This window comes from Ursus americanus, chromosome 11 (assembly GCF_024610735.1).
Source record: "Ursus americanus isolate L20-20 chromosome 11, mUrsAme1.1.p, whole genome shotgun sequence".
NCBI classification, from domain to species: domain Eukaryota; kingdom Metazoa; phylum Chordata; class Mammalia; order Carnivora; family Ursidae; genus Ursus; species Ursus americanus.
The window spans coordinates 36,127,856-36,153,809 of record NC_142137.1 but is presented as its reverse complement, the minus strand read 5'-3'; the positions used below and the strand labels follow the sequence as shown (position 1 = coordinate 36,153,809).

The window sequence follows — 25,954 nt, the reverse complement described above, 5'->3', positions numbered from 1 at the left end:
GATATCACAAACTTAACATGTCTAAAACTGAACTTTTGGATCTTCTCACACAAAAACAAACAAAACAAAATAAATCTTCTGTTTCCATCTCATTAAGTGGCCCAACCAACTATTCAATTGCTCAGTCTTGAAAGTCATCTTTACTTTTTTTCTTTGCTTTTCAAACAGTGATTTATCTTCATTATAAAGAAATTAACCAACACAGGAGACTAAATTATAATACATTAAGTTACATTCTTCCTAACTCTGAAAGTAGCATTATTTTAAAAAATTTTAATTCCAGTCTAGTTAACGTACAGTGTTATATTTTAGTTTTGGGTGTACTATGTAGAGATTCAACAGTTCTATATGTAGTGCTCATCAAGTAAGCATACTCTTAATCCCCTGCACCTACATCTGAAAGTAACGTTAACATTGAGGAAAATTATTCTGGGCATCTTTCTGTGCATGTACATACAGAAAAATAGATATATGGAGATTATTTTATAAAAACGGAATCATATAGTTTCCATTTTAAATGCTAACTGATTTTTATAGAAAAGAAAAACTAATGAGACAGAAGAAATTGCTGAATTTCAAATAACTGTTTTTTCACTCCAGGGGTTATTATTTCCCCAGAGATTCCTCTCAGTTTAAGAGAAAAAAGATTATGTAAAACATTTCAAGTGGTTTGAACATAGTATTTCATTTTGAGACAGTATTGATTGACTCTCTACTATGAGAGACGAGGACATTAATGCTCTCATTGGCCTCCCACCTTCCCTGTGTCCACCTGTGTTAGAAGAATGTTCTTTTGCCATTTCCTAACCTGCCTTCCTAAGTCCTTGATCTTATTTTCTTCTCTACCCAGAAGGGAGATTAAACTAATCTAGGTTTCTTTTTTTTTTTTTTTTAAAGATTTTATTTATTTATTTGACAGAGATAGAGACAGCCAGTGAGAGAGGGAACACAAGCAGGAGGAGTGGGAAAGGAAGAAGCAGGCTCATAGTGGAGGAGCCTGATGTGGGGCTCGATCCCATAACGCCAGGATCATGCCCTGAGCTGAAGGCAGACGCTTAATGACTGCACCACCCAGGCGCCCCTAAACTAATCTAGGTTTCTTAGTGTAGTGACATGAGATATGCGGCACTTCTTTAATATGACTGCAGGTTAATATTTATAATTTGTTAGTTTACTCTTCTCTACTTCATTTACTCTGCCAGTATTTATTGGCTGCTTGTTATGCTCTGTGTTAGATGTAGGGGATGTAATGATGAGTAAACAAAATGTGGTGCTTATTCTCTTTAACCTTACTACCTAATGAGGAATCAGATTTTAAGGTAATAAAAATGTGAGGTAATTAATGCAGAAAAGAAACACATCCTTACAGAGCTCCCCACCTTCCCATTTTAAATAACTGGCGGTTCTAGACTTTATGTGGCTTTCAGGGAGCTCCATAATATACCTACATCTCTCCTATGTACAATATTTTCCACCTTTCCTCAGCCTGAACTAATGCTGAATAGGTTAGACTTCTTATCTCCTCAAGTGCAGTGTTTATTATTGCCTATATACCTATTTTTTTGTCTTGAATATTGTTTTCACTTTTGTCATCTTAAAATTTGACTCATCCTTCAAGGCAAAGCTTGCTTTATGAATTACTTCTTCCGTGGCTTGTGAGTGCACTTTGATCTTGTCTTTTTCCTGCATGTTCTTTGCCTTTATAGTCATTCCCACAAATTTGATATTTATTTCTCACCCTGACTAAAACTTAAACTTTAAGGGAATATCATTTTCTTTGACTTTCATGTCCCGTATTGCTGGGTACTTTTTGGTTATTTGGTTAACATTTATTTGCTAAATCTGATGGTTTTTTTTTTTTTTATTTGTTTAAGAAAGGTGTACATTTATTGAAAAGTTTGGGTGCAAATTATTTTCTTGAACCTTGTCTTTTACAGACAACAATTAAAGCACCTTGGGGTTCTTATCCTATATAATTTCTTTTTTTCCAAAGTTGAGGCTTAACTGAGATGTATGGTTGACATATATCAGTTTCAGGTTACAACATGATTCAATATTTGTGTGTATTGTGAAATGGTCACCACATAAGTCTAGTTAATATCTGTCACCATACATAGTTAAGAATTATTTTTCTTGTGATGATAACTTTTAAGATTTACTCTCTTAGCAACTTACAAATATGCAGTGCAGTATTAGTATTAACTACAGTCACCATGCTATACATTGCATCCCCATGACTGATTTATTTTTTAACTCTAAGTTTGTTTCTGACTCTCTTCACAAATTTTCCCCACCACCCACTCCCCACCTCTGGCAAATAGCAGTCTACTCTCTGTATTTATGAGTTTGGTTGTTTGAAATTCCATGTGTTAGTGAGAGCATATAGTACTTCTTTCTCTGCCTGACTTATTTCACTTCGTATAATGCCCTAAAGGTCCATCCATGTTGTTGCAAATGGCAAGACCTCATTCTTTTAATGGCTAAATAGTATTCTGTAGTATGTATACTGCATTTTCTTTAGCCATTCATCCATTGGTAGACATTTAGGTTGTTCTCATATGTTGGCTGTTGTATATGAGGCTGCAGTGAACATGGGGTGCATAAATCTTTCCAAATTCGTGGCTTTGTTCTCAGATAAATACCCAGAAGTGAAATTGCTAGATCATGTGGTAGTTCTATTTTTAATTTTTCGAGGAACCTCCATACTGTTTTCCCTAGTGACTGTACCAATTTACATTCCCACCAACTGTACTGCTATTCTGATAAGTACGAGGTGATATCATTGTGGTGTTGATTTGCCTTTCCCTGATTATTAATGATGTCGAGCATCTATTCATGTAGCTATTGGCCATCTGTATGTCGTCTTTGGGAAAATGTCTATCCAGATCCCCTGCCCATTTTTTGAATTGGATTTTTTTTTTTTTTTGGTGTTGTGTAAGTTCTTTAAATGTTTTGAATATTATTAACCCCTTATGAGATATGATTTGCAAATATTTTCTCTCATTCAATAGGTTGTTTTTTCATTTTGTTGATGATTTTCTTTGCAAGTTTTTGAGTTTGATATACTCCCACTTGTTTACTTTTGCTTTCATTGCCTTTGCTTAATGTCACATCCCCTGGAAACTTTTGATCCTGCTCATCATAGCTTAGTAGTTTAAGATATATTTAACCATCTTTAGGTCAGAAGAATGTTATGCTCATGCCTAAATTATTTCAATATAAAAAACTGTTCCATGGAGAAAGAATTATATCATTCAGTATTAATAGTTTTCTTTATTTGAAACTACAAATTAAGTTGTAATTACAGACTCTAGAATTGCACATTTTTAACAACTTAAATCTTATGTAGTAATTCCTCATTAAATATACACTTTAAAATTTAATACGGTTAAAGAAATGTTAATACAGTTCTCCTAAAACTTATTCCTTATTTGAAACTCTAATGTGGCCTTTGGTTAGTTTTCTTAAAAAACAAAAAAACTCTGAAATCTTTTTATAGAACACCCTTTAAAATGTATCACTTGCTATTTCAGTTATTTTACATTTACTCACAACAGTAAGTTATATACACAGTATAACAGGTTTTTTTTTTTTTTAGATTATTTATTTATTTAAGAGAGGGGGAGAGAGAGAGAGTGAGAGAAGGCAGAACAGGGGTGAACAGGAGTAGAGGGAGAGGGGCAGAAGGAGAGGCAGAAGCAGGCTCCTCACTGAGCAGGGAATTCAACGCAGGGCTCTATCCCAGAACCCTGGGATCATGACCTAAGCCCAGACAGATGCTTAACTGACTGAGCTACCCAGGTGCCCCACAGTATAACAGTTTTATGTATGACTACCTTCTTTGTAAAAAGTCTGACCTGTAAGATGACTTTAAGATGAAAAGTAAAAAATAATTTTCAGTTTAGAATCAGCGTGGTTATTTTAGCAAACATAGGTAAGTGTTCATATTCCATCACAACAAATCACGAGATTTATTCCCAGTGACCCAGATGCTAACTAGACTTAAATTTGATTAACATTAGTAATAAGCAATTTTAAAATTATCTCTTGTAATCTTTTTTACTATCAGAAATTAGATATAATCTGACTACAAAACCATCCACATTTTGGATTTTGTATACACAGGTACTTGTGTACATAAATACATATATAATATTTAATTTAATTTGAAGAAAACAGATGATCTATTACTAATTGATATCAGTAAAGGATTCAAAATTCTTATTTAATGAAAGAATTCCCATTTTTATAGAATAATTAGAAAATAATGAAAACAAAGTAATAGCTTTTAGTCTTTCTCTTAGAGATAAAAATTTTTCATTTTATAACTGGATATTTTTCTTAAATAGGAGTTTTATTGTTTTAACACCTCCTTTTAAATTTAATTTTAAATCATCCATATCTATAAATGTTCACGTATACCATAATTTTAAAGGATTGAATAATATTCTAGTATATGAATGAAGTTTTCTGTGTTTAGACATGTAGGTTATTTTTTTAAAATTATTGTATGTTTTTATAAATATCTCTATGCCCATAATTTATTTTTACCACAAATCCTTAGAAATGGACTTGCTATGTTAAAAACTTAGACACATTTTCAAATCCTATATATTTCTATCTTCCCTCTTTTCATGACTGCTTTTACTTTACCTCTCTGTACCATTTTATATTCCACCCACTATTGACACTTTTTCCTTTTATTAAGGTGTTCATTCAGAAAATATTTATTGCGTTCCTGTTAAGTGCTGTACTGCGGTCTTTTTTTTTTTTTAAGATTTTATTTATTTATTTTAGAGAGAGGGAGCGCCCATGAGCTGGGAGGAACAGAGGGGAAGGGAGAGGGAGAGAGAGATAATCTCTAGTAGACTCCATGCTCAGTGCAGAGTCTGACCACGGAACTCGATCCCATGACCCTGAGATTACAACTTGAGCTGAAATCGAGTCGGATGCTTAGTAGACTGAGCCACCGAGGTGCCCCCATCTGCTGTCTTTCTTGGGGATTCTGTGACTTTGTTCTCTTTTTATTTCTGGATTCTCTTTTCTTCGTTTTTGCTAATTCTTTTTCCTCTTCCTCTCTTTACCCTTTCAATCAAATGTCCTCAGTGCATTTACCTCTTTTCCTCTGCAGTAGCTTCAGTTATCCCTTCTTTACTGACTATAACCCTGTATCTACGTATCAATCCCTAAACTTTCCCTTGATCATATGTTCAGATTTATTGAACATTAGGCTCTGCACAACATGCAAGTTCAGCAAACTCAGTATATCCAGAAATTATACTCTGTACTTACAGAAGTCCAAACTAGCCTCTAGCTTCAGGAGATACCAGAGCACTTCTGAAATATATATGAATTTGGTACCTAGAGCAAGTGAGTAGGCTCTCTACAGCCTCTGCTCACATAGGTTTATTGGCAAACTGACTCTACTCCCCTCTTCTCCTCTACAGGTATGGTTCTATATGCATCAGAAACTTTAATCTCCAGATTTGGAGGTATGATTAGTGTGTGTGTAATCCATGTCCCATTCTTGGTTTTGATCAACAGGTGAGGAATTGGGCATTGCATTTCTGCTAGCTAGTTTGTATGTGGTGATCAGAAGGAAATCTTTTGTGTTGCATTTTGTACTGTTTGTGTATATCTTAACCAGTGCATTTGATTACAGAGTTAATGACTAACTTATGGAATTTATCATAATGCATACATGGAAATAGAATGTTAGTAGAAATGAAATGTGTTGATTCAGTGTATTTAAGGAAGAAATCCTAGGAAAAAGTGTCAGGATAAAGAGAAAGGGCTTGTGACTTCAGGCATGAGGTAAACAAAGAACATGGTTCAAATTTCTTCAAGTGGAGATGGTAGCTAAGACTAAACGTCACAGAACCATTCTAGATACCCCGGGCAGTGCCCACTTTCTCATATTAATGACGTAATATTTGAAAGTGACATACAAAGTATGTAGTACTTAAGAACAGAGAATTATTCGTGTGGTGAGGTTTGATTTGGGTTATTAGCAGACTCCTGGGGGAATTTGTCATATACAAGATACATTCTAAAACAAGTAAAAGGATTAGTCTCACAACCCTGAGATCATGACTTGAGACAAAATTGAGTCAGACGCTTAAGTGACTGAGCCACCCAGGCACCCCACAGTACATTGTTATCTATTAAGAACAGTGACCAATTTGATTCTTAATGTTTAGCACAAAATCTTGCACGTCTTAGGAGTCTGGTGACCCTGGCTAACAGTCTTTGCCTTGAAGGTCTGAGTATACTTTGATTTATCTTTTCTCCCTCCCCTAAGAATAGTTCCATTTTTGTAAGTCAGTAATACAAGTTTCCTATTGTTAAGCCTAAATCCTTTGCCCGGGAGGAATTTTTGTTTCAGGTTTCTTATATAAGCAAGATAAGCTCATTTGGGATGCCAAATTGGCATTTAAATCTTTTCTTTTTATGACTTCTTTACCCAAAACATTTTTCTGTATGACAAAAATTAAATCATTACTGAGTTTCATTATATTAGAGATAAAATTTAATAAGGTAAAAAGAACTTTTTTAAAAAGGCAATTTAGAGCTTAGAAAACAAATATATTTGTTTTTATCTATTTGAGCAAAAGTAAAGGACTGAGTAAGGTTCCAGATTCTGTGTGGCTTAAATATACTTTCCACTTCCAGCACAGAATCTATATTTATCTTTTTTGGCAGAGCAGCTAGAAAAGATACTAGTTCATGGTCTGTGTCACATCTACCAAACACTATTTTTTATTTATTTTTATTAAAGTAACAAAGGTATAGAGTGCCTGGGTGGCTCAGTCAGTTAAGCTTCTGCCTTCAGCTCAGGTCATGATACCTGGAGTCCTGGGATCGAGTCCTGTATCGGACTCCCTGCTCCTTCCCCCTGTTCATGCTCTCTCTCTCTCTCTCTAGTGGGTAAATAGAATCTTTAAAAAAAAATAAAGTAATAAAGGTATATAGTTTAAAAAGCCAAATAGTATGGGGAAAGCATTTAAGAGCAAAGAGTAATCCTCTTTCCATCCTTCTCTTCTCCCCACTCCCAGTCCTCAGAAGCTGTCACTTTCGACTCCTTGAATTGGTTTTTTCTGGCATTCATCTCTGGATTTTTGAGTAACATGTTTATACTGTGTTTTGATTTTTAAACTTTAGATTTTAGCTTGTCTTTAGTGATTTAGAAGCTTAGGATGTAGATGTCCTCTGCTCTCCCTCTCTCCCTGCTGTATAGTTTTATCACAAACCTGATTAAGTCACTATTAAAAGCTTACATTTTTATGTCTATATAAATATTATTTCTTTATGGGCCAAGTAGTATACTATACTATATTTCATTTTTCCTAGTACTTTATTTTTCCTGAAGTTAATAATTGCATGATTTTGCACTTGCTTCATTTTTATATATCTACTAATAAATGCTTGGACTACCATGAAAAGATATACTGTTGCCTCTGTGACGGCATAGCTTAGTACTTACATAGTTCTCATTATGTCCTAGGTACTGATACTGGTTTCACATTTAAACACTTAATTTCAAAACAGCCCTGTGAACTAGGTACTCTTATCTCTCATTTTTACAAATGACTCAACTGAGCTATAGAAAATTTAAGCCATTCACTTAAGGTGACACAGCTAGTAATTAGTATTGAACCCAGATAGTCTAGTTCCAGAGAATGTGATACCTGACCCATACATTGTAGTGCTTTATGACATAAATGTCAAGATGCCTTACAGTCATTCTTTCCAATTATGTTTTTATAGTCTTGAGGTTTTCATGCTCTTGAGGGCAGGGACTATGTCCTATTCATGTTTGTGGAAACATACAATAAGCTAAAGGACATCAGGTAACATGTTAGCTTTTTTCCTTGTATCACATCCCTTCGTTTCATTTTATACTGGAGGATCTTTTGGCCCTATGTGTCAGCCCTCTGGGATTTCCCTTCATCATTCCGGGAACTGCTTTTTATTTTTCTTCTGAGCTGGATCCTCTTTTACCTAGGATCCAATTTCCTGTTTCTTGGTTTGCTCCTTGTTTGGAATGGTGTGGAAGTTTTTCAAGGCTGGTAAGGGATGGAAACTTCCCTCACATTCCTTCTACTCCTACCCCATTCTTTCCCTCTTTTCACAGAACATTGGAGGTTTACCTTCTGGAAATCATGAGTCAGGTGCAGTTAGTGGAGCTGAGAGAAAAGGGTATTGTGCTGGAAAGGGTTAACTGCTACTCTCTGCCAAGAGCTAGTATTCTGTTATTCCTTTCCTATTCCTGTTATCTCTATTCTATGATTCCTTTCCTCCCCAAATTTGTTTTTCTTAGCATTAATAAGACATCTTTTTTCCATTTGCTTACTTTTCACTGTATATCTAGCAGTAATATATCTCAAGATGTTCCTATAAAATATAACAATGTCAAATATTTACAGCATTGCTTATTGTGCACCAGGTATGATTCTAAGCATTTTAAATATTTCGAGTCATTTAAACCTCAGAGCATTAAAGCTCAACAACAGAGATAGCAATAAACTGTCTTTTACCAGCACAAAATAATTTCCCTCCCACAACAAAAGTGCCCTCACACCTTCTTCCCTGGCAGGGAGATCTAGAGTCTCTTCAATGTTAGCACAAATCTCTAGGTGATTTTTGTTCTTTGTTAGTTCATTTACAGTCACTTATTCATATCCTTTAGCCTATAGACTAAATTACAAATCAACATCCTATGTAAAACAGGAGGTGAAAGAAATGGAAGAAAAGGAAATTGGTTAATACCTAAGTGTTTGCTTAAACCTGAGCAAGGTTGAAAATATGGTTAGCTACTATAGTTTTTGTCTCTACAAGTGGATATGAAGCTCTAGTTAATAATTATAACTTCTTTACCCAGGGCTTCATTCTGTTTTCCCTTGATACCCAACCACACTGAGCTGGTTAGGGTTTTTTTAACCTGGTAGGACAATCCAGAGCTTCCTTGTTGTGGTTCTTGAGCCCGTAGTGGTCTGGTTTATATTGAGTTGCATTTGTCTTCCTTAATTTTTACTGCTAGATATGGCAATATTAGAAGGTACTACAGAATATTCCTTAGACACTACACTTGACTTTCCTGTGTCTCTGTTGCACAGTAGTAGGGTTTTTTTGTTTTGTTTGTTCGTTTTTATGATCATGGCCAGTCCCTCTAGCCTACAAAATTACTTTATTTTGCTTATTGGCCCAGGGTTTTGAGGAACCTCAAAACATTGGAGGAATGCTGTGGTAGAAGTATAGAAGTATTCTTTTTTGGAACAATATCTCAAAACTACAGTCCACCCCCCCCCCATGCTACATCCTACAGAGTTAAGGGATGAGAAAACCATAGAAAATGATCATTTCTACTTCTACCCCTTATCTCCTAGACCGATATTACTGTTCTGAGAGAAACAGCACTATATGTTGGTTGGTAGTTCAGAGTATCTTGTAGGACAGCACTTCAGTATTACAAGGTATTTTGTCCTACATGAGGCCATACTGAGTTTTCAACATGCCATTCCACCACTATCTAAGATTAGCCTCTTGGGGGAGGTAAGGGTACATTATAAAGCTAGTGAATATTGTGGATGTTTGCTCAGTGCTTCTTTTGTTGTTAAATTAGTTTCTTGGTCAGAAGTGGTGTTTATGAATACCATGACCTTCAGTAAGGCATCAGTAAGTACAGAGTTGGTGAGATCACATTTGGTAGAGAACCGTGGTAGCCATGGATGTCAAATCTCATATGAGGTGTGAGAAGGCATTTAATGTAATTGGCCTGGCACCAGTTAGCTGGTTGGTCTGTCCAGATTATGTGCTGTATTTTCAGTCCAGTGTTGGTCTCTATTGCAATTTGAGCATGCAGCGGTACCTAGTTAGATCGTCTGTGATGAAAGAATTCATGTCGTTCAAATCATGGATATTCCCTATGTAAGTTTAGCCATTCTGCTAAATTAAGTCATGGCATCTCCCCTGGTGGAGTCCTGAGCCCATGCTCAGCGTGGAGTCTGCTTGAGATTCCCTCTCACTCCCCCTCTGCATCTTTCCCCGCTCACATATGTTCTCTCTCTAATAAATAAATAAATAAATAAGTAAATAAATAAATAAAATCTAGGAGAAAAAAGTCTCTTATGGTTTGTTTTCCTCTCTCTCTCGCTCTTTTTTTCCCCCTCCCATATGTTCATCTGTTTTGCAAACCTCTCAATTTGTGTGGATCTCTACTCTCTGGCACACCTATGTTTTAATAAAGCATCTATAGTACCAGCTACTTCCTTTCCACTGAAGGAGGTCTAGTTAACATTATATCAGTAGTTTTTCATGATGACCTGAGGGATGGTAGGACAATCAAGGCAGTCTTGGACTAAATTTTGATAAAATGATACAGTTGTATTACAACTGTCCATGTTGGTGAAAGCAGACTGCTTCTGGTATTCACATTGGACAAATCAGCATTATCTTATCATTTGTAGAACATTTCTTAATTCATTGTTGTAAGGAAACTGTATATTGATGTCTTTTGTTACATATATTGAACACACACTAAGGCTTAGGGAAATACAAGAAATACAAGGCTTGGGCAGATTAAACATTGCTTCCAATTTCTGATATATATGGAAAGTTTCTTCACTGAGGTTCATAGTATTTAGTATTTCAGAGTATTTTGATATCAACAATAAAAACATGGTTGGCTTTCCACTGTTATGAGAAGACTGGGAAAATCCCAAGACATCTCCATTGATATTTTATATCGATTTTTTTCCAAATGCAGTTTGTAAATTGTGGCCATTTTATTTGAGTAATGTATTTTAGGGATGTCTGTATTTCTTTACAGAAAATTTAATTCAGTTGTTAGCTCTTCTCTTCCCTGTGGCAATAAGATTTCTTTGGATTATTCGTCTAGAGATAATGCTTATGTGCAGCATTAAATGTCTAATAGAGATAGGTATTTAGCCTTCAGTGCCTGAGATGCGGTGAGAAAGCTGGATTATTGGATGTCACGTTATTAGATGTCATCAATAAACTTGGCTCAAATGAGGTAATAGAGTTGGCTAAATATCACCACAGGTATCCAAATGCTTTCACAGAGTTACTAAAGGGGCCTGAATCCCTCCCCACATTAGTCATTTGTCATGCCTTCAGAACCTTGGCTATGGACAAACTCTTTTATATCTTCACCACCTTCAAACAGCAACCTCATAGCCTATAGGGTGCTGGACTGTTTGGGCTCATGGGAGCCATAAGATTATAATAGCATGCATAATATTGCTTAGCATTATGTGAAATCAGGAATAAAGGAACATCTAGGGTCTTTGACTATTGTCTGTCTTTTTTTGTACAGGAACTTATTTCAATAAAAGTAACCTAGTGATGCCTATCTTAAAAAGGTGTGTGTCTGGGGTAGGGAGAGTCGATCTGCTTCTAACTGTATCCTGAGGGAGACATATGTGTATATAAATACACACACTGTTCTGAAATTTGCCCGTGTAACTTATGGTTGACATTTTTACATAAACTTATTACTTTAAATTATTTTTAATACTTTTTCTCTGTTCATAAAAAAAGTGGAAATATACCACTAAAACTTTTATCCAGTTTACTTATGAACTTGGATTTACCTTGGCTAATTGTTGACTTCCTTTGGAATGCTTCTGAATATAACCAGCTTGTTTTATATGTGAAATGAGATTTTTTTCATAACTTCCAGAAATTGGGATTGGGACCAACAAAAATTAAACTTGACAATTTGTTGCTTATACACCTACTCATATTTACATTTTGAGACTTGTTTTTCTGATCACTTTTCTAGGTTAGTGGATATAAAATAATCTGCACACTGTTCATTTTGTAAACTTAGCTTTAATATTATCATTAGGCTAAAAAAATTGTCTTATGCTTTTCCTTCCATGTTTAGTCTGACTGCTAGTTTATATAAATATGCTGGTATAATTAATGAGCCATTAAGATCTGTTTATTAGATTATTACATAATTGAGTAGTGAATGGTATTAGTTGTTATTGAGTCTTACAAGAATCTTTTTGCATAATTATTAAAGTATGCATTTCTTATTAGTGTTCTGGATTTATTTGTTACATTCATGTTTATACTTCTTTTGGGTGTAATGACTTACTTTTTCCATTACCCACCTAATATAATACTTAAGTTTTTTTCTGAAATATTAAAAATATAAATATTGCATAAAATATAAACCTGTAATTGAAAAATTGTTGTAAAATGAAGTCCACATAATCCCCTTTGAGTAAATATGTTTAAGAGAACTTACTAGCACTATGCATTTTGTTCAACCATGAGTCCCTTCATTCCCCCAATGGTAACCACTATTCTGATTTTCATGGCTTAATTTACTTCTTTGGTTTACTTTATATTTTTTTCTACATAAGCAAGTATTCCTAAACAATATATTTTAATTTTGCTACTTTTGGAGCTTTTTATTAATGGTAACATAGACTGTATATTCTATCATGTCTGACCTTTTCTGTGTAGCATTGTTTCTAAGATTAATGTTGCATGTATTTGTTAATTTATTTTCATTGCTGCGTAATCCACTGTATGAATATATTATGTTTTGTTTATATATTATGCTATTGGTGGACATTTGGATTATTTCCAGCTTTCTGCTTTGGGCTATTATAAACAACTCTATTACATGTAAAATGTCAGCTACATATTTATTTGTATACATACATGCATAATTTTTCATTGTGTTGCAAAACAGGTATCTATTTCTGAATTTCCTATTGTGGTCAATTGGATTTTTTTCATTCTTGTACAAATATCACATTGTTTTAATTAGTATAGCTTCGTAATAAATTACAATAACTGATGGAGTAATTCTTTCCACTTTATTCTTTTTCAAAAAATATCTTGGCTACTTTTACATTTTTCCTTTCCATATAATTTTTCTAAGGATTTTATTTATTTATTTTAGAGAGAGAGTGCAAGAGCCATCTCAAGCAGACGCTGCCCTGAGCACAAAGCCCAGTGCAGGGCTCAGTCTCACAACCCTGAGGTCATGACCTGAGCTGAAACCAAGAGTTGGACACTTAACTGACTGAGCTACCCAGGCACCCCTCCATATAAATCTTACATTCATTCTGTCACACAAACCAGCCCACTGGGATTTTAATTATCAGTGGAATGAATCTGTAGATCAATAGTGAGTTAATTGACATCTTTATAATACTGAGTTTTCCAATCTGTAAACATGGTATATATATCTCTATTTAGTTTAAATGTTCTATAATTATTCTCATTTCCAAAGAGGTCTTCTATATCTTTTGTGAACTTAATATTTGTAGCCTAATAGTATACTCCTCATTATGTACTACAGTATGTGGCAGTATCAGTATATGGTTAAGAACATGTACTTGGAATCACATTGCCAGAGTAATGTTAGATAAGATTTTTAACATCTCCATGCTTCTATTTCCTCAGATGGAAATGGAGAGAGTGACAAACTTCCTCACAGAGTTGTGAGACTAGATATGTTATGCGTCTCCCAAATGTAGAACATGATAAGCATTTGATAGAGTCTATGAGATTTAATGTATATACAAATTATTCATTCATTTCATCATTCTCTTTTTAAAAAATTTCTTTTTGATTTTTAGTGGAGGCATTTTGTTGAACTCTTATAAAAAGCTTAAATTTTAAATTATTGCATAATGTACATTTAAACTAACTTCATAACTGAATCAAATACACATCTTTATAATATTTTATATTCTAATCCAGATAGGTGCTATGTCTAGTGAATTTTTTTACATTCTTTAGTGATATATTTTAGCCCTCTACATATAGGACCTATGCATTTCTTATTGGTATCTTCTGTGTTGTTATTTTTGCTATTGTTAACACAGTTTCTTTTTCCATGGTAATGTTTTAATTGGTTATTACTGGGATGTTAGTACTGGTATGTTATATGTAAATTATTTTTGTATTTTGTTATTGGTCACCCTCATAATTCTTATTAATATCTCTCTCTCTCACACACACATAATTTTTTTCCTTTTGTTTCTAGTTATTTTCTCCATATCAACCAAATGGCACATCAGTCATACTTTTAGTTGCTTAAATATAAGTCTTGGAGTTTTTTTCTATTTGTCTATAATGTATTACCACAAACTTTGTGGCTTGAAACAACACACATTTATTATCCCAGTTTCTGTCTAGGTACACCTTTACTGGGTCCTCTGTCTACAGTCTCATAAGGCTACAATCAAGGTGTCATCTGGGGCTGTGGTTTCATGTGAAGCTCAATGAAGGAAGGTTCTGTTTTCAAACTGACGCAAATTGTTGGTGGGATTTAGCTCCTCATGCTCTTAGTACTGAGGGTCTTGTTTTCTTGCTGCCTAGAGAATAAAGGCCTCTGGAGGTTGTCTACTGAAGGCTGCCCTCAACTCCTGAAGGCCAGGTGCAGTTCCTTGCTCATGTTTTTCCCCAACATGGCTGCTTGCCTCTTCAAAGCCATCAGAGGAGAGAGACTCCAGCAAGAAGGACACAGACTCTTCTTATGTAATATAATCATATAATCATATCTGTTCTCTCACCTTTAACATTCTCTGATTAGAGGCAAGTCACAGGTCCTGCCTACACTCAAGGGAATCATGAGTTCCAGGAGGGTGGGGATCTTGGGGACCACCCCAAGAGTCTGTTCACCACAGAGCTATTCTTCTGATTAATAGATTCTTTACTAATAAAACCCTGTTTTAAGTCACTATCTAATCTAAATTATTGCTATAGCTTTTTAAAATTGGTGTATCTCTTTCAGCCCCTGCCTAAATTCAGCCTGTTTTATATACAGCAGCCAGAGTGATCCCATTTAAAACACAAATCAGATCATGTCAGTTCTTTACTCACAAGGTTTCTCTTATTAGGATAAAACCATACTCCAGTGGTTTCTCATGTCGTCAAAGAAAAAATCTGAAGTTATTACAATGGCCTTAGAGAGTCTTACGTGATCTGGATCCTTAATACTACTTTTACTTCATCTCCTAATACTTCTCCCTTGTTATTCCTCTTCAGCTATACTGGCACCTCACCCTTCAAACATGCAGGCATGCTCTCACCTTAGGTCCTTTGTTCAAGCTTGTTTGTTCTGCCAGGAACAATTTTCCCTCCGATAGCTCCATGGCTTGCTTCCTCATTTCTTACAGGTCTTTACTGAAGTGTGTCACCTTCTTGGTAAGGTCTTTCCTAACCACCTTATTTAAAATTCCATACAGTTATCCATCCCTATCACCCCCTTGTTAAAACTCTTTATTCACGTTCCTGCTTTAGTTGCCTCTAGTTGTGTTTTGTTTAACTCTTTATATTGTCTTCCCCTCCTCTAGTATTTTGCATTCCATAAGGACTGGGATTTTTGTGCATTTGTGTTCAGTGATGTATCCTGGGCGCTTCCAACAGTGGTTGGCACTTAGTAGGTATTTAACCAATATTTCTTAGAATTAAGTAAATTGAATTCTATGTCATGGAAGAGTGGTTTCCAAATAAACAGTTCTATTGTCTTCTAATAATGAACATTATTATCGCCTTTCAGATTGGTTTTTTTTTCTTCTGTTTTTGCTTTTGGCTTAAACTTCTAGAAAATGTTAAATAATAATAGGCAATTTTGCCTTCCACATGACCTTAATGGGAATGCATTTCCTGTTTATGCTTTTAGCCTCTTGCACTGGGATAAATTCGTTTTTTTAAATCAAATTAAAGAAGTAAACTTTCTTTAATTTACTTAGAATTTCTTGGAGGGCAGGGAATAGAGAGTGGATGTTGAATCTTAAGTAGCTTTTAAGCATCTGGTCAGATGATTATATGGTTCTTTTCTATTACATATTGATGTTATGAATTACATCAGGAGATGTTTTAATATTAAACTATTTTTTTCTTCCTGGAATGAACTATACTTGGTCACAGTCTGCTATTCTTTTAATTTATTGCTGGACCAAAGTTGCTAAGCTTTACATTATTCCTAGTACTTGTAAGATCTAGAGAGTTCTACATCATTTGTTGAAGTTTCTATTTACTTATTTTCTAATAAGAATTCAGTCTGGCATGCATTTGCTTTCAGAGTTGCTCTAGTTCACCTTGGACCATCTCATGGTACATCTAGATCCTATAGACCCCTTCTTTCAAACATAAACCAGAGGACATTGAGAGTCAGTTTCATTTCCTGTTGACTGATTAGTAGCCTAGAGGAAGCAGAAAGGTCACTAGGTCTCCCTACACCTTCATAACTTAAAGCCTTATTATTTAGTTCATCCTTCCTATTTTTCTAACGAAATATCTATCCTCCTTTTTCTTAGAGCACGTTTGTACATATCTCATGGTATTTCTTTTTGGAGAGATGTGAATTTTGTCATTATCAGCTGTTTGTAAGAGGCTCATATTGAAGAAAAGGCAGGGTCATGTTTCCAGTTAGCTGGATTGTTTCTATAGGCCTAAGTTTTGGGTGTGTGTGTGTGTCCCTTTTTTGTGCTCTCCCCACCCATCTTACTCCGGAGGTAGTCAGTTTTGTTAAGAAACATAGTAGGACCAGGCATACTCCTCCTGCTGTCTTATGTACCCATTTTCACTGTTGGAAACAGAGGATAAAGTTTTCTATATATGTTATAGGCCTCAATTTTGAGAAAATTATTGTTTTTTTCTGAGGAATTTATTCTTGGTAGGGTTGGGAGGGAGGAGTTATTTTGCTGTTTTTTTTTTTTTTTTTTTTTGTCATGGTAGCCATGACATTTTTTTTTCCTCAATTTCTATCCCTCCCCTAGCAGTATTTGTTCTATTGCTGCACTTCATTGCCTTCAACTCATTTTGTGGCGAAAAATTTTTATATTATGCTATTTTCTTCTCCCCCCCCAATCCTTGAAGTTATTTCTAGGGAAATGCCAAATTAACACTATAATCTTCAAAGTAGAACTCTGAGTCTTTTGGTTTCATTGCATTTTATCTAGCAAAAACTGTTTTACTTTTATAAACTAAGTATGGACTCTTTCCCTAAATTGATGAGAGATTTTCACTTAGTTTTATATGCATTTGGTTATTTTGCCAGATTCCTGGGGAGTTATATTGAATTGCTATTTTTGACTCTTTTTTTAATCAAATTTTTATTTAAAATCTAGTTAGTTAACATATAGTGTTATATTGGTTTCAGGAGTAGAATTTAGTGCTTCATCACTTACACGTAATACCCAGTGTTCAGCCCAACAAGTGTGCTCCTTAATACCCATCGTCCACTTGGCCCATCCCCTGCCCACCTTCCCTCCATCAACCCTGTTTGTTTTCTATAGTTAAGAGCCTATGATTTGCTTCCCTCTTTTTTCCCCCTTACTCTGTGTTCATCTGTTTTGTTTCTTAATTATACATATGAGTGAGATCATATAGTACTTGTCTTTCTCTGACTGATGTATTTCGCTTAGCATGTAATACACTCTAGCTCCATGCACATTGTTGACGAATGGCAAGATTTCATTCTTTTTGATGGCAGAATAATATTCCATTATGTATATGTACCACATCTTCTTTACCATTCATCAGTCGATGGACATTTGGGTTCTTTCCATAATTTGGCTATTATTGATAATGTTGCTGTAAACATCAGGTTGCATGTGCCCCTTCAAATCAGTATTTTTGTATGCTTTGGTTAAATACCTAGTAGTGCAATTGCTGGGTCATAGGGTAGCTTTATTTTTAACTTTTTGAGGAACCTCCATACTGTTTTCCAGAGTGGCTGCACCAGTTTGCAGTCCCACCAACAGTGTGAGAAGGTTCCCCTTTCTCCACATCTTTGCCACCTGTTGTTTCCTGTTTTGCCAATTTTAGCCATTCTGACAGGTGTGAGGTGGTATCTCATGGTGGTTTTGATTTGTATTTCCCTGATGATGAATGACATTGACTATCTTTTCATGTTAGCCATTTGTATGTCTTCTTCTTTGGAAAAATGTCTATTCATGTCTTCTGCTCATTTCTTAATTGGATTATTTGGTTTTTGGGTGGTGAGTTTAGTAAGTTCTTTATAGATTTTGAATACTAACCCTTTATCAGATACATCATTTACAAATACTTTGTCCCATTCCATAGACTGCCTTTTAGTTTTGCTGATTGTTTCCTTTGTTGTGCAGAAGCTTTTTATCTTGATGAAGTCCCAATAGTTCATTTGTGCTTTTGTTTTCCTTGCCTCTGGAGACATGTCTAGCAAGAAGTTTATATGGCCGAGGTCAAAGAGATTGCTGCCTTTGTTCTCTTCTAGGATTTTGATGGTTTCCTTTTTCACATTTAGGTCTTTCATCCATTTTGAGTTTATTTTTGTCCGTGCTGTAAGAATGTGGTCCAGTTTCATTCTTTCACATGTGGCTGTTCAGTTTTCCCAACACCTTTTGTTGAAGAGACTGTCTTTTTTTTCCATTAGATACTCTTTACTGCTTTGTTGAAGATTAGTTGATTATATAGTTGTGGGTCCATTTCTGGGTTCTGTATTCTGTTCATTGATCTTTGTGTCTGATTTTGTGCCAGTAACATACTGTCTTGATGATCGCAGTTTTGTAACATAGCTTAAAGTCTGGAATTGTGATGCCTTCAGAATTGTTTTTCTTTTTCAGGATTGCTTTGGCCGCTTGGGATCTTTTGTGGTTCCATACAAATTTTAGGATTGTTTGTTCTAGCTCTGAAAAATGTTCTTTGTATTTTGATAGGGATTGCATTAAATGTGTAGATTGCTTGGGGTAGTATAGAAATTTTAACAATATTTGTTTTTCTAATCCATGAGCCTGGGAAGTTTTTCCATTTTTTTTGGTGTCCTCTTCAATTTCTTTCATAAGTGTTCTATAGTTTTCAGAGTGTGGATCTTTTACCATTTTGGTTAGGTGTATTCCTAGGTATCTTATGGATTTTGGTGCTGATGTAAATGGGATTGATTCCTTGATTTCTCTTTCTGCTTCATTATTGGTGGATAGAAATGCAACAGGTTTCTATGCATTGTTTTTATATCCTACAACTTTGCTGAATTTGTGTATCTGTTCTAGCAATTTTTTGGTGTAGTCTTTTGATTTTTCTACATAGAGTATTATGCTGTCTGCGAATAGTGAAATTTTGAGTTCTACCTTGCTAATTTGGATGCCGTTTATTTCTTTTTGTTGTCTGATTGCTGAGGATAGGCCTTCCATCACTATGGTAAATAACAATGGTAAACTTGGGCATCCCTGTCTTGTTCCTGACATTAGAAGAAAAGCTCTCTGTTTTTTCCCATTGAGTATGATATTAGCTGTGGGTCTTTCATACATGGCCTTTATGATGTTGAGGTATGTGCCCTCTGAACCTACTTTGTTGAGGGTTTTTATCAAGAATGGATTATATATTTTGTCACATGCTTTTTCTGCATCTATTGAGAGAATCATATGGTTCTTTTATTAATGTGATGTATCACGTTGATTGATTTGTGAATATTGAATCACCCCTGCAGCCCAGGAATAAATCCCACTTGATTGTGGTGAATAAACCTTTTGATGTACTGTTAGATTAAATTTGCTAGTATCTTGTTGAGAATTTTTGCATCCGTGTTTGTCAGGAATATTGGCCTATAATTCTTTTTAGTGGGGTCTTTGTCTGATTTTGGAATCAAGGTAATGCTGTTCTCATAGAATAAGTTTGGAAGTTTTCCTTCCATTTCTACTTTTTGGAACAGTTTGAGAAGAATAAGTATTAACTCTTCTTTTTTTCTTAAGATTTATTTTAGAGAGAGGGAGTGTGTGCTCCCTGCTGAGAGTGAAGCTCGATCTCATGGGGCTCGATCTCATGACCCCAGGTCATGATCTGAATTGAAACCAAGAACCAACTGAGTAACCCAGTTATCCCATTGTTAACTCTTATTTAAATGTCTGGTAAAATTCCCCTGGGGAGCCATCTGGTCGTGGACTTTTGTTTGTTGGTAGATTTTTTTATTACTGATTCAGTTTCTTTGCTGGTTATGGGTTTGTTCAAATTTTCTATTTCTTCCTGTTTCAGTTTTGGTAATTTGTATGTTTCTAGGATTTTGTCCATTTCTTCCAGATTGCCCAATTTGTTAGGCATATAATTTTTCATAATATTCTCTTAATAATTGTATTTCTATGGTGTTGGTTATGATTTCTCCTCTTTCATTTGTTTGGGTTCTTTTTTTGATAAGTCTGGCTCTGAAAAAATGAGCTTTATCATTTTCATCATTAGAGGTTTATCAAGTTTATTATTTCTTTTGAAGAACTGCCTCTTAGTTTCATTGATCTTTTCTATTGTTTTTTGTTTGTTTGTTTCTATATTGTTTATTCCTGTTCTAATCTTCATTATTTCCCTTCTTATGCTGGCTTTAGGCTCTTTATTTTCTAGCTCCTTTATGTGTAATGTTAGGTTGTGTATTTGAGACTTTTCTTGGTTCTTGTGGTAGACTATATTGATATATACTTCCCTCTTAGGTCTGCCTTTGCTATATCCGAAAAGTTCTGAACAGTCTTGTTTTCATTTTCATTTGCTTTCGTGTATTTTTAAATTTCTTCTTTAATTTCCTGGTTAATCCATTCATTCTTTAGTAGGATGTTGTTTAACCTCCATGTATCTGTGGTTTTTCCAAATAGTTTCTTGTGGTTGACTTCACATTTTATAGCATTGTGATCAGAAAAGGTGCATCTCAATCTTTTATTTTCTTGTTAAGGCCTGAATTATGACTCTGTATGTGATCTATATGGAGAATGTTCCATGTGCACTGGAAAATAATGTGTGTTCTGCTACTTTAGGTTGAAACATTCTGAATATGTCTGTTAAGTCCATCTGGTCCAGTGTGTCATTCAAAGCCATTGTTTCCTTGTTGATTTTCTGCTTAGATGATCTATTCATTGCTGAAGTGGGTTGTTAAAGCCCTCTACTGTTACTGTATTATTATCAGTGAGTTTCTTTATGTTTATTATTAATTATATATTTGGGTACTCCCAAGTTGGGGACATAAATAGTTATAGTTGTTAGATCTTCTTGTTGGATAGACCCCTTTATTATGATATAGTGGTTTCTTCATTTCTTGTTACAGTCTTTGGTTTAAAAATCTAGTTTGTCTGATATAATTATGACTACTCTGACTTTCTTTTGATGTCTGTTAGTGTGTAGATAGTTCTCCATCCCGTCACTTTCAATCTGGAGGTGTCTTTAGCTCTGAAATGAATCTCTTGTTAGCATGCAGGTGGATCTTATTTTTTTAATCCATTCTGATACGCTGTGTCTTTTGATGGGAGCATTTATTACATTACATTCAGAGTGATTATTGATAGATATGCATTTAGTGCCATTGTATTACCTATAAAGTCGTTCCTGGAGATTTTCTCTGTTCCTATCTGGCCTTTGTTGCTTTTGGTTTTTCTTTCCCTCTCAAAGAGTCCTCTTTAATATTTCTTGCAGGGCTGGTTTAGTGTTCACAAGCTCCTTTAGTTTTTATTTATCTGGGAAACTCTGTCTCTCCTTTTGATTCTGAATGACAGCCATGCTGGATAAAATATTCTTTGCTGCTGATTTTTACCATTCAGCACACTGAATATATCATGCCACTTTCTTCTGGCCTGCCAGAAGTGGTCTGCTGTTAACCTGATTTGTCGTCCCTTGTAGATTAGGGATTTCTTTTCCCCTGCTGCTTTCTGGATTCTTTCCTTACCAATTAATATTCAAATTTTACCAGGATATATCTTGGTGTTGGTAGGCTTTTGTTGATTTTGATTGGAGTTCTCTGTGCCTCCTTGATTTAGATGTCTGTTTCTTTCCCCAGATTAGGATAATTTTCAGCTATAATTTGCTCAAATAAACCTTCTGCACCTTTTCCCTCTCTTATTCTTCTGGCACTCCTATGATATGTATATTATTATGCTTTATGGAGCCACTGAGTTCCCTAAGTTCACGTTTGTGATCCAGTATTTTTCTTTACCTCTTCTTTTCAGGTTCATTATTTTCCATAATTCTATCTTCTATATCACTTATTCATTCTTCTACTTCTTCCATGCTTGTGTTCATTACATCCAGTCTATTGCATTTTGGTTATAGCATTTTTTTATTTCAGCCTGACTAGTTTTTAGGTCTTTTATCTTTGTGGTAAGAGTCTCTCTGGTTTTTTCTGTGCTTTTCTCAAGCCCAGCTAATATCCTTATGATTGTTGTTTTAAATTATGGTTCAGGCATATTACTTATATCTATTTTGATTAGCTCCCTGCCCATGACCTCTTCTTGTTCTTTCTTTAAGGATGAATTCCTCCATCCTGGCGTTTTGTCCAGTCTCTGTCTTCTGTGTGTTAGGAAAGCTGTTCCTGGTCCTGCTTCCACTAGAGCTGAAGCTTTGCATCATTCTATGATCAGTAGACCTGGTTCATGCAGGGGGTTTTTGCTGGTCTTCTGGGGGAGGGGCTTGTTGCTGCTCTGGCTCTCAATCACACTTGCCCTATTAAAAAGGCACTCTTGCAGAGCACACAGGGGCCGGGGGTGGTATAAGATTCTCAAGCCTCAACGCTGTACACTGTGCCCCTCGCTGAAGTCCTTCCATGCTGATGGGAGGAGGAAAAATGGTGTCAGCCTGCTCTCATTTCTGGACAGGGGAATTCATGGCCACTGTTGTTCAGGAAGACCTCACAGAAGAGCAAACAGTCTCCCCTCCGGTGTCCCTGGCTTCCGTGAGATTCTTGCATTCACCCTGTCTGTGTCCAAGTGATCTGTCTGCTGGCGGCCTAGTGCCCCTGTGTTTTATCTCAGGATTGTGGCTGGGTTTTCAAAATGTCAAATTTTAGGGAACTGGCACTGAATCTCTTGGGGAGAGTCTCACCAAGCTGTGGCTAGTACTGGTTTGTTCCAGAAAAGCAGTCACACGACAGTGTAGGGGTTTGGAGTTTATGGTAAAGTGTAACAAAAAGCCCACATCCAGATTAGCTGTCCTCAGCAGGCATCTCTGCTCATATGCTAATGAACGGGGCAGCTCAGTGGCATCCACAGCTCTTCTGTGCCCTGAGAGACAGTGATGCCTCTCCCAAATGCATTTCAAAAAGTAGAACTCTCTCCCAGCCTGACTCAGGGGATCCTCAGAGCATGCCATCAGCTCTGGGTCCTCTGCCATGCTTCTCTACAGGAGCACTGCTGTGCCCCCCAGGTTCATCCTGGCGATCGTATGGACTTCTAAAACTTCAGACCTTCAGCTTCGTTGTTTATAAAAACTTGAGATAATCAGCCCCTCTTATTTTCCCACTCAGTGTTTTTGGGGAAGTGTTTTTGTGCAATCCCCTGTGTGCTGCTTTCTCTCTGCCTCTCTTCCTCTCTCTCTCCCTCCCTCCCCCCCCCTCTCTTTTTCTCTCTCTCATCTCTCCATGATCGGGGCTCCCTCCTCTCTGCAGCACCCATGATTCTTTCCTTCCCCAAATCACATCACAACATCTCCTACCTTCCACAATGTAGCCTCTTTTCTCCCTTTAATTGTGCAGTCTGTTCTTTCAGTCCTCAGATCGATTTCCTGGGTGTTCAGAATGACTTGATAATTATCTAGCTGTGTTCTAGGGATGAGGCAAGCATAAGGTCTTCCTACTACTCCATGATTTTAACTCTTTTGTCATTTTTGAGTCTTAAAGTCATCTGCCAAACATTTTTTCTCTCTATGGATTCTGTTGAATAGATAAAACATGCAATTGCACCAAAATTCAAAAACTATAAAAGATATTCAGCGAGACGTATATTCCTCTCCAGTCACTCAGATCTCCTCCCCACCCCCAAAGCTAACAATTCTTACCAGTTGTTTTGTCCTTGAGAGGGAGTCTATGTAAAAACATGTATGTATTTAGAGGCGCCTGGGTGGCTCAGTCAGTTAAGCGTCTGACTCTTGATTTTATCTCAGGTCATGATCTCAGAATTGTGGGATTGAGCCACACATCAGTCTCCAAGCTTAAGATTCTTTCTTTCTCCCTCTCCCTCTGCCCCTCCCCTCGCTTGTGTGCACACGCTCTCTCTCTCTCAAAATAAATAAATAAAATCTTTTTTTAAAAACCCCCAAAGAAAAAAACTCCAAATATTTATTTGTGTATATTCAAATGCTTTTCCATTTTTGTTCAAATGCTACTGCTGTATACAATGCTTTCTGCCTCTCCTTTTTCACTTCACATGCTCTGGAGATAATTCTTTATCGAAACAGAAATAACTGCTTTTTCTAATATCTGCATAATATACCACTATAAAATCTACTCCAAACATTTGAACGTCGTGCTATGAATGGACACTTAAAATTTTTTATTTGCTCTTATGACCACTCTGTAATAAGTGTTCTTGTAAGTATAACTTTATGCTCATGTTTGAGTATAACTCCAAGATAAATCAGTAAATGTGTGATTACAAGGTTAGTTTCTTCTTGGAGCTCTTGTTTCCTCAAATGCCACCTTTCAGAGAAATTGTCCCTAACCACTCAATCTGCCATAGCCACCTGGTGTTGCCTTCACATTATCTTTTTTATATACTTTATTATCATAGAATTTTTAAACATATAAACAGTAGAAAGAGCGATAATATAATGAAAGTGCCAGGTACCTTACTTATTTTTATCAATTATCAGTACTTTCCAATCTTGTTTTATCTTTCTCCCACTCCCATACACATTTTTTTCTTAAGTACTTTAAAGCAAATTTCAGATATACCATTTTACCAATGAAAAATTCAGTATGTATCTCTAACATATAAGACCTGTTCATAAAAAAAAATTACTGCTTTGTCATTGTTATATCTAACAAAATTAATACCATTTTCCTGATCTTCTGTAGTAGGTATCCCATATTTTCTTGTGTGACTCAAAAATGCACTTTACAGTTTTTGCTTGAATCATAGAACAAATGTGAAGACATTTGCTTAATATTTTGCTTTTTATTTATAAGTTACCTTACCCATTTTTCATGTTTTTTTTTCCTGAAAGAAATAATATATAACAATATGTGGGATTTTCCAAATTCTGGATTTGGTTGACTATTTCCTCCTTGTGGTCATGTTTTAACATGTGTCTCTGATTTTTGTATTTCCTGTAAGCTGATAGTGTAATGTGTAGTAATTGTTGGTTAGTTTCAGGTTCAGTTTTCTTGGCAAGAATATTTCATAGATTGTGCAGTGTATGTCCACTTGTTTCTCTTTTAACAATGTTGAGAGACAGGTGGAAATCATGCATGTTTAGAGAGAGATCAATGTGTTTTAATGTTCTCAGCTTTATCTGATAATTATAAAGTTAGCCATTGACATTTCACTTACTGAACATTTCCTAGATTGGTAGAATTATTCTCTCATTCCTTATGTAATTAATTGCTGATAAAAAGTGGTGGCAATTTGCAGTTTTTATGGATTTGCTAATGTTCCTATCTAATTTTTGGATTTGTTGTTGAGAACTTACTATTCCTCGATTTAGATAATTTTAAGAAAAACTGGATTCGAAATTGCCTGTGGTCTTTAAATATTCCAGTGAGAAAGACCTTTGAAGTCTGTTACTAATCAAAATTATTACAAATGTATTTGAAATAACTGTGATTTTTCTCATGAAATTTGTATTTCCATATGTAGGTATTACTTTGAGACACCAAGAAAGTTTCTAAACTTTTAGGATATATTTTATAAAATCTGTTTTTGTGTTCCTGTTTGTATAGGTTATTAAGTGTGGTATGCTGTGATTTAAACACTCTTCTCCTGCTAGAAGCTCAGTACCAAGTATCTGAAATATTACTAAATGCTCAAGAAGAAAATATCTTAGAAACCTCTGAAAGCCACAGGTAAAAACAAAAAACAAAAATAAAAACAAAAATGTTAAGACAATATTATTAATAATAGTTTTCTTTACAGATGCTCTGTTAAGACAGTAATTTTGTGTATATAGTTTCATGCTTTTTCCCCTATCTGAATTCGATGGATTTAAATAACAGAGTAAAAGACAATTAGAACATAAATGTCAC

General features: G+C 35.4%; 1 protein-coding gene across 3 annotated transcripts in view; it reads left to right on the top strand.

Annotated features, from left to right (window-relative positions):
• Positions 1 to 25,954, top strand: part of TBC1D32 (TBC1 domain family member 32) — a 214,071-nt gene that overhangs the window by 106,743 nt on the left and 81,374 nt on the right. For all 3 annotated transcript variants that reach the window (XM_045798573.2, XM_045798571.2, XM_045798572.2), the window contains one exon: positions 25,652 to 25,774. In XM_045798573.2, coding sequence (XP_045654529.2) covers positions 25,652 to 25,774 — 123 coding nt within the window. The remainder of the gene's footprint in view (positions 1 to 25,651; positions 25,775 to 25,954) is intronic.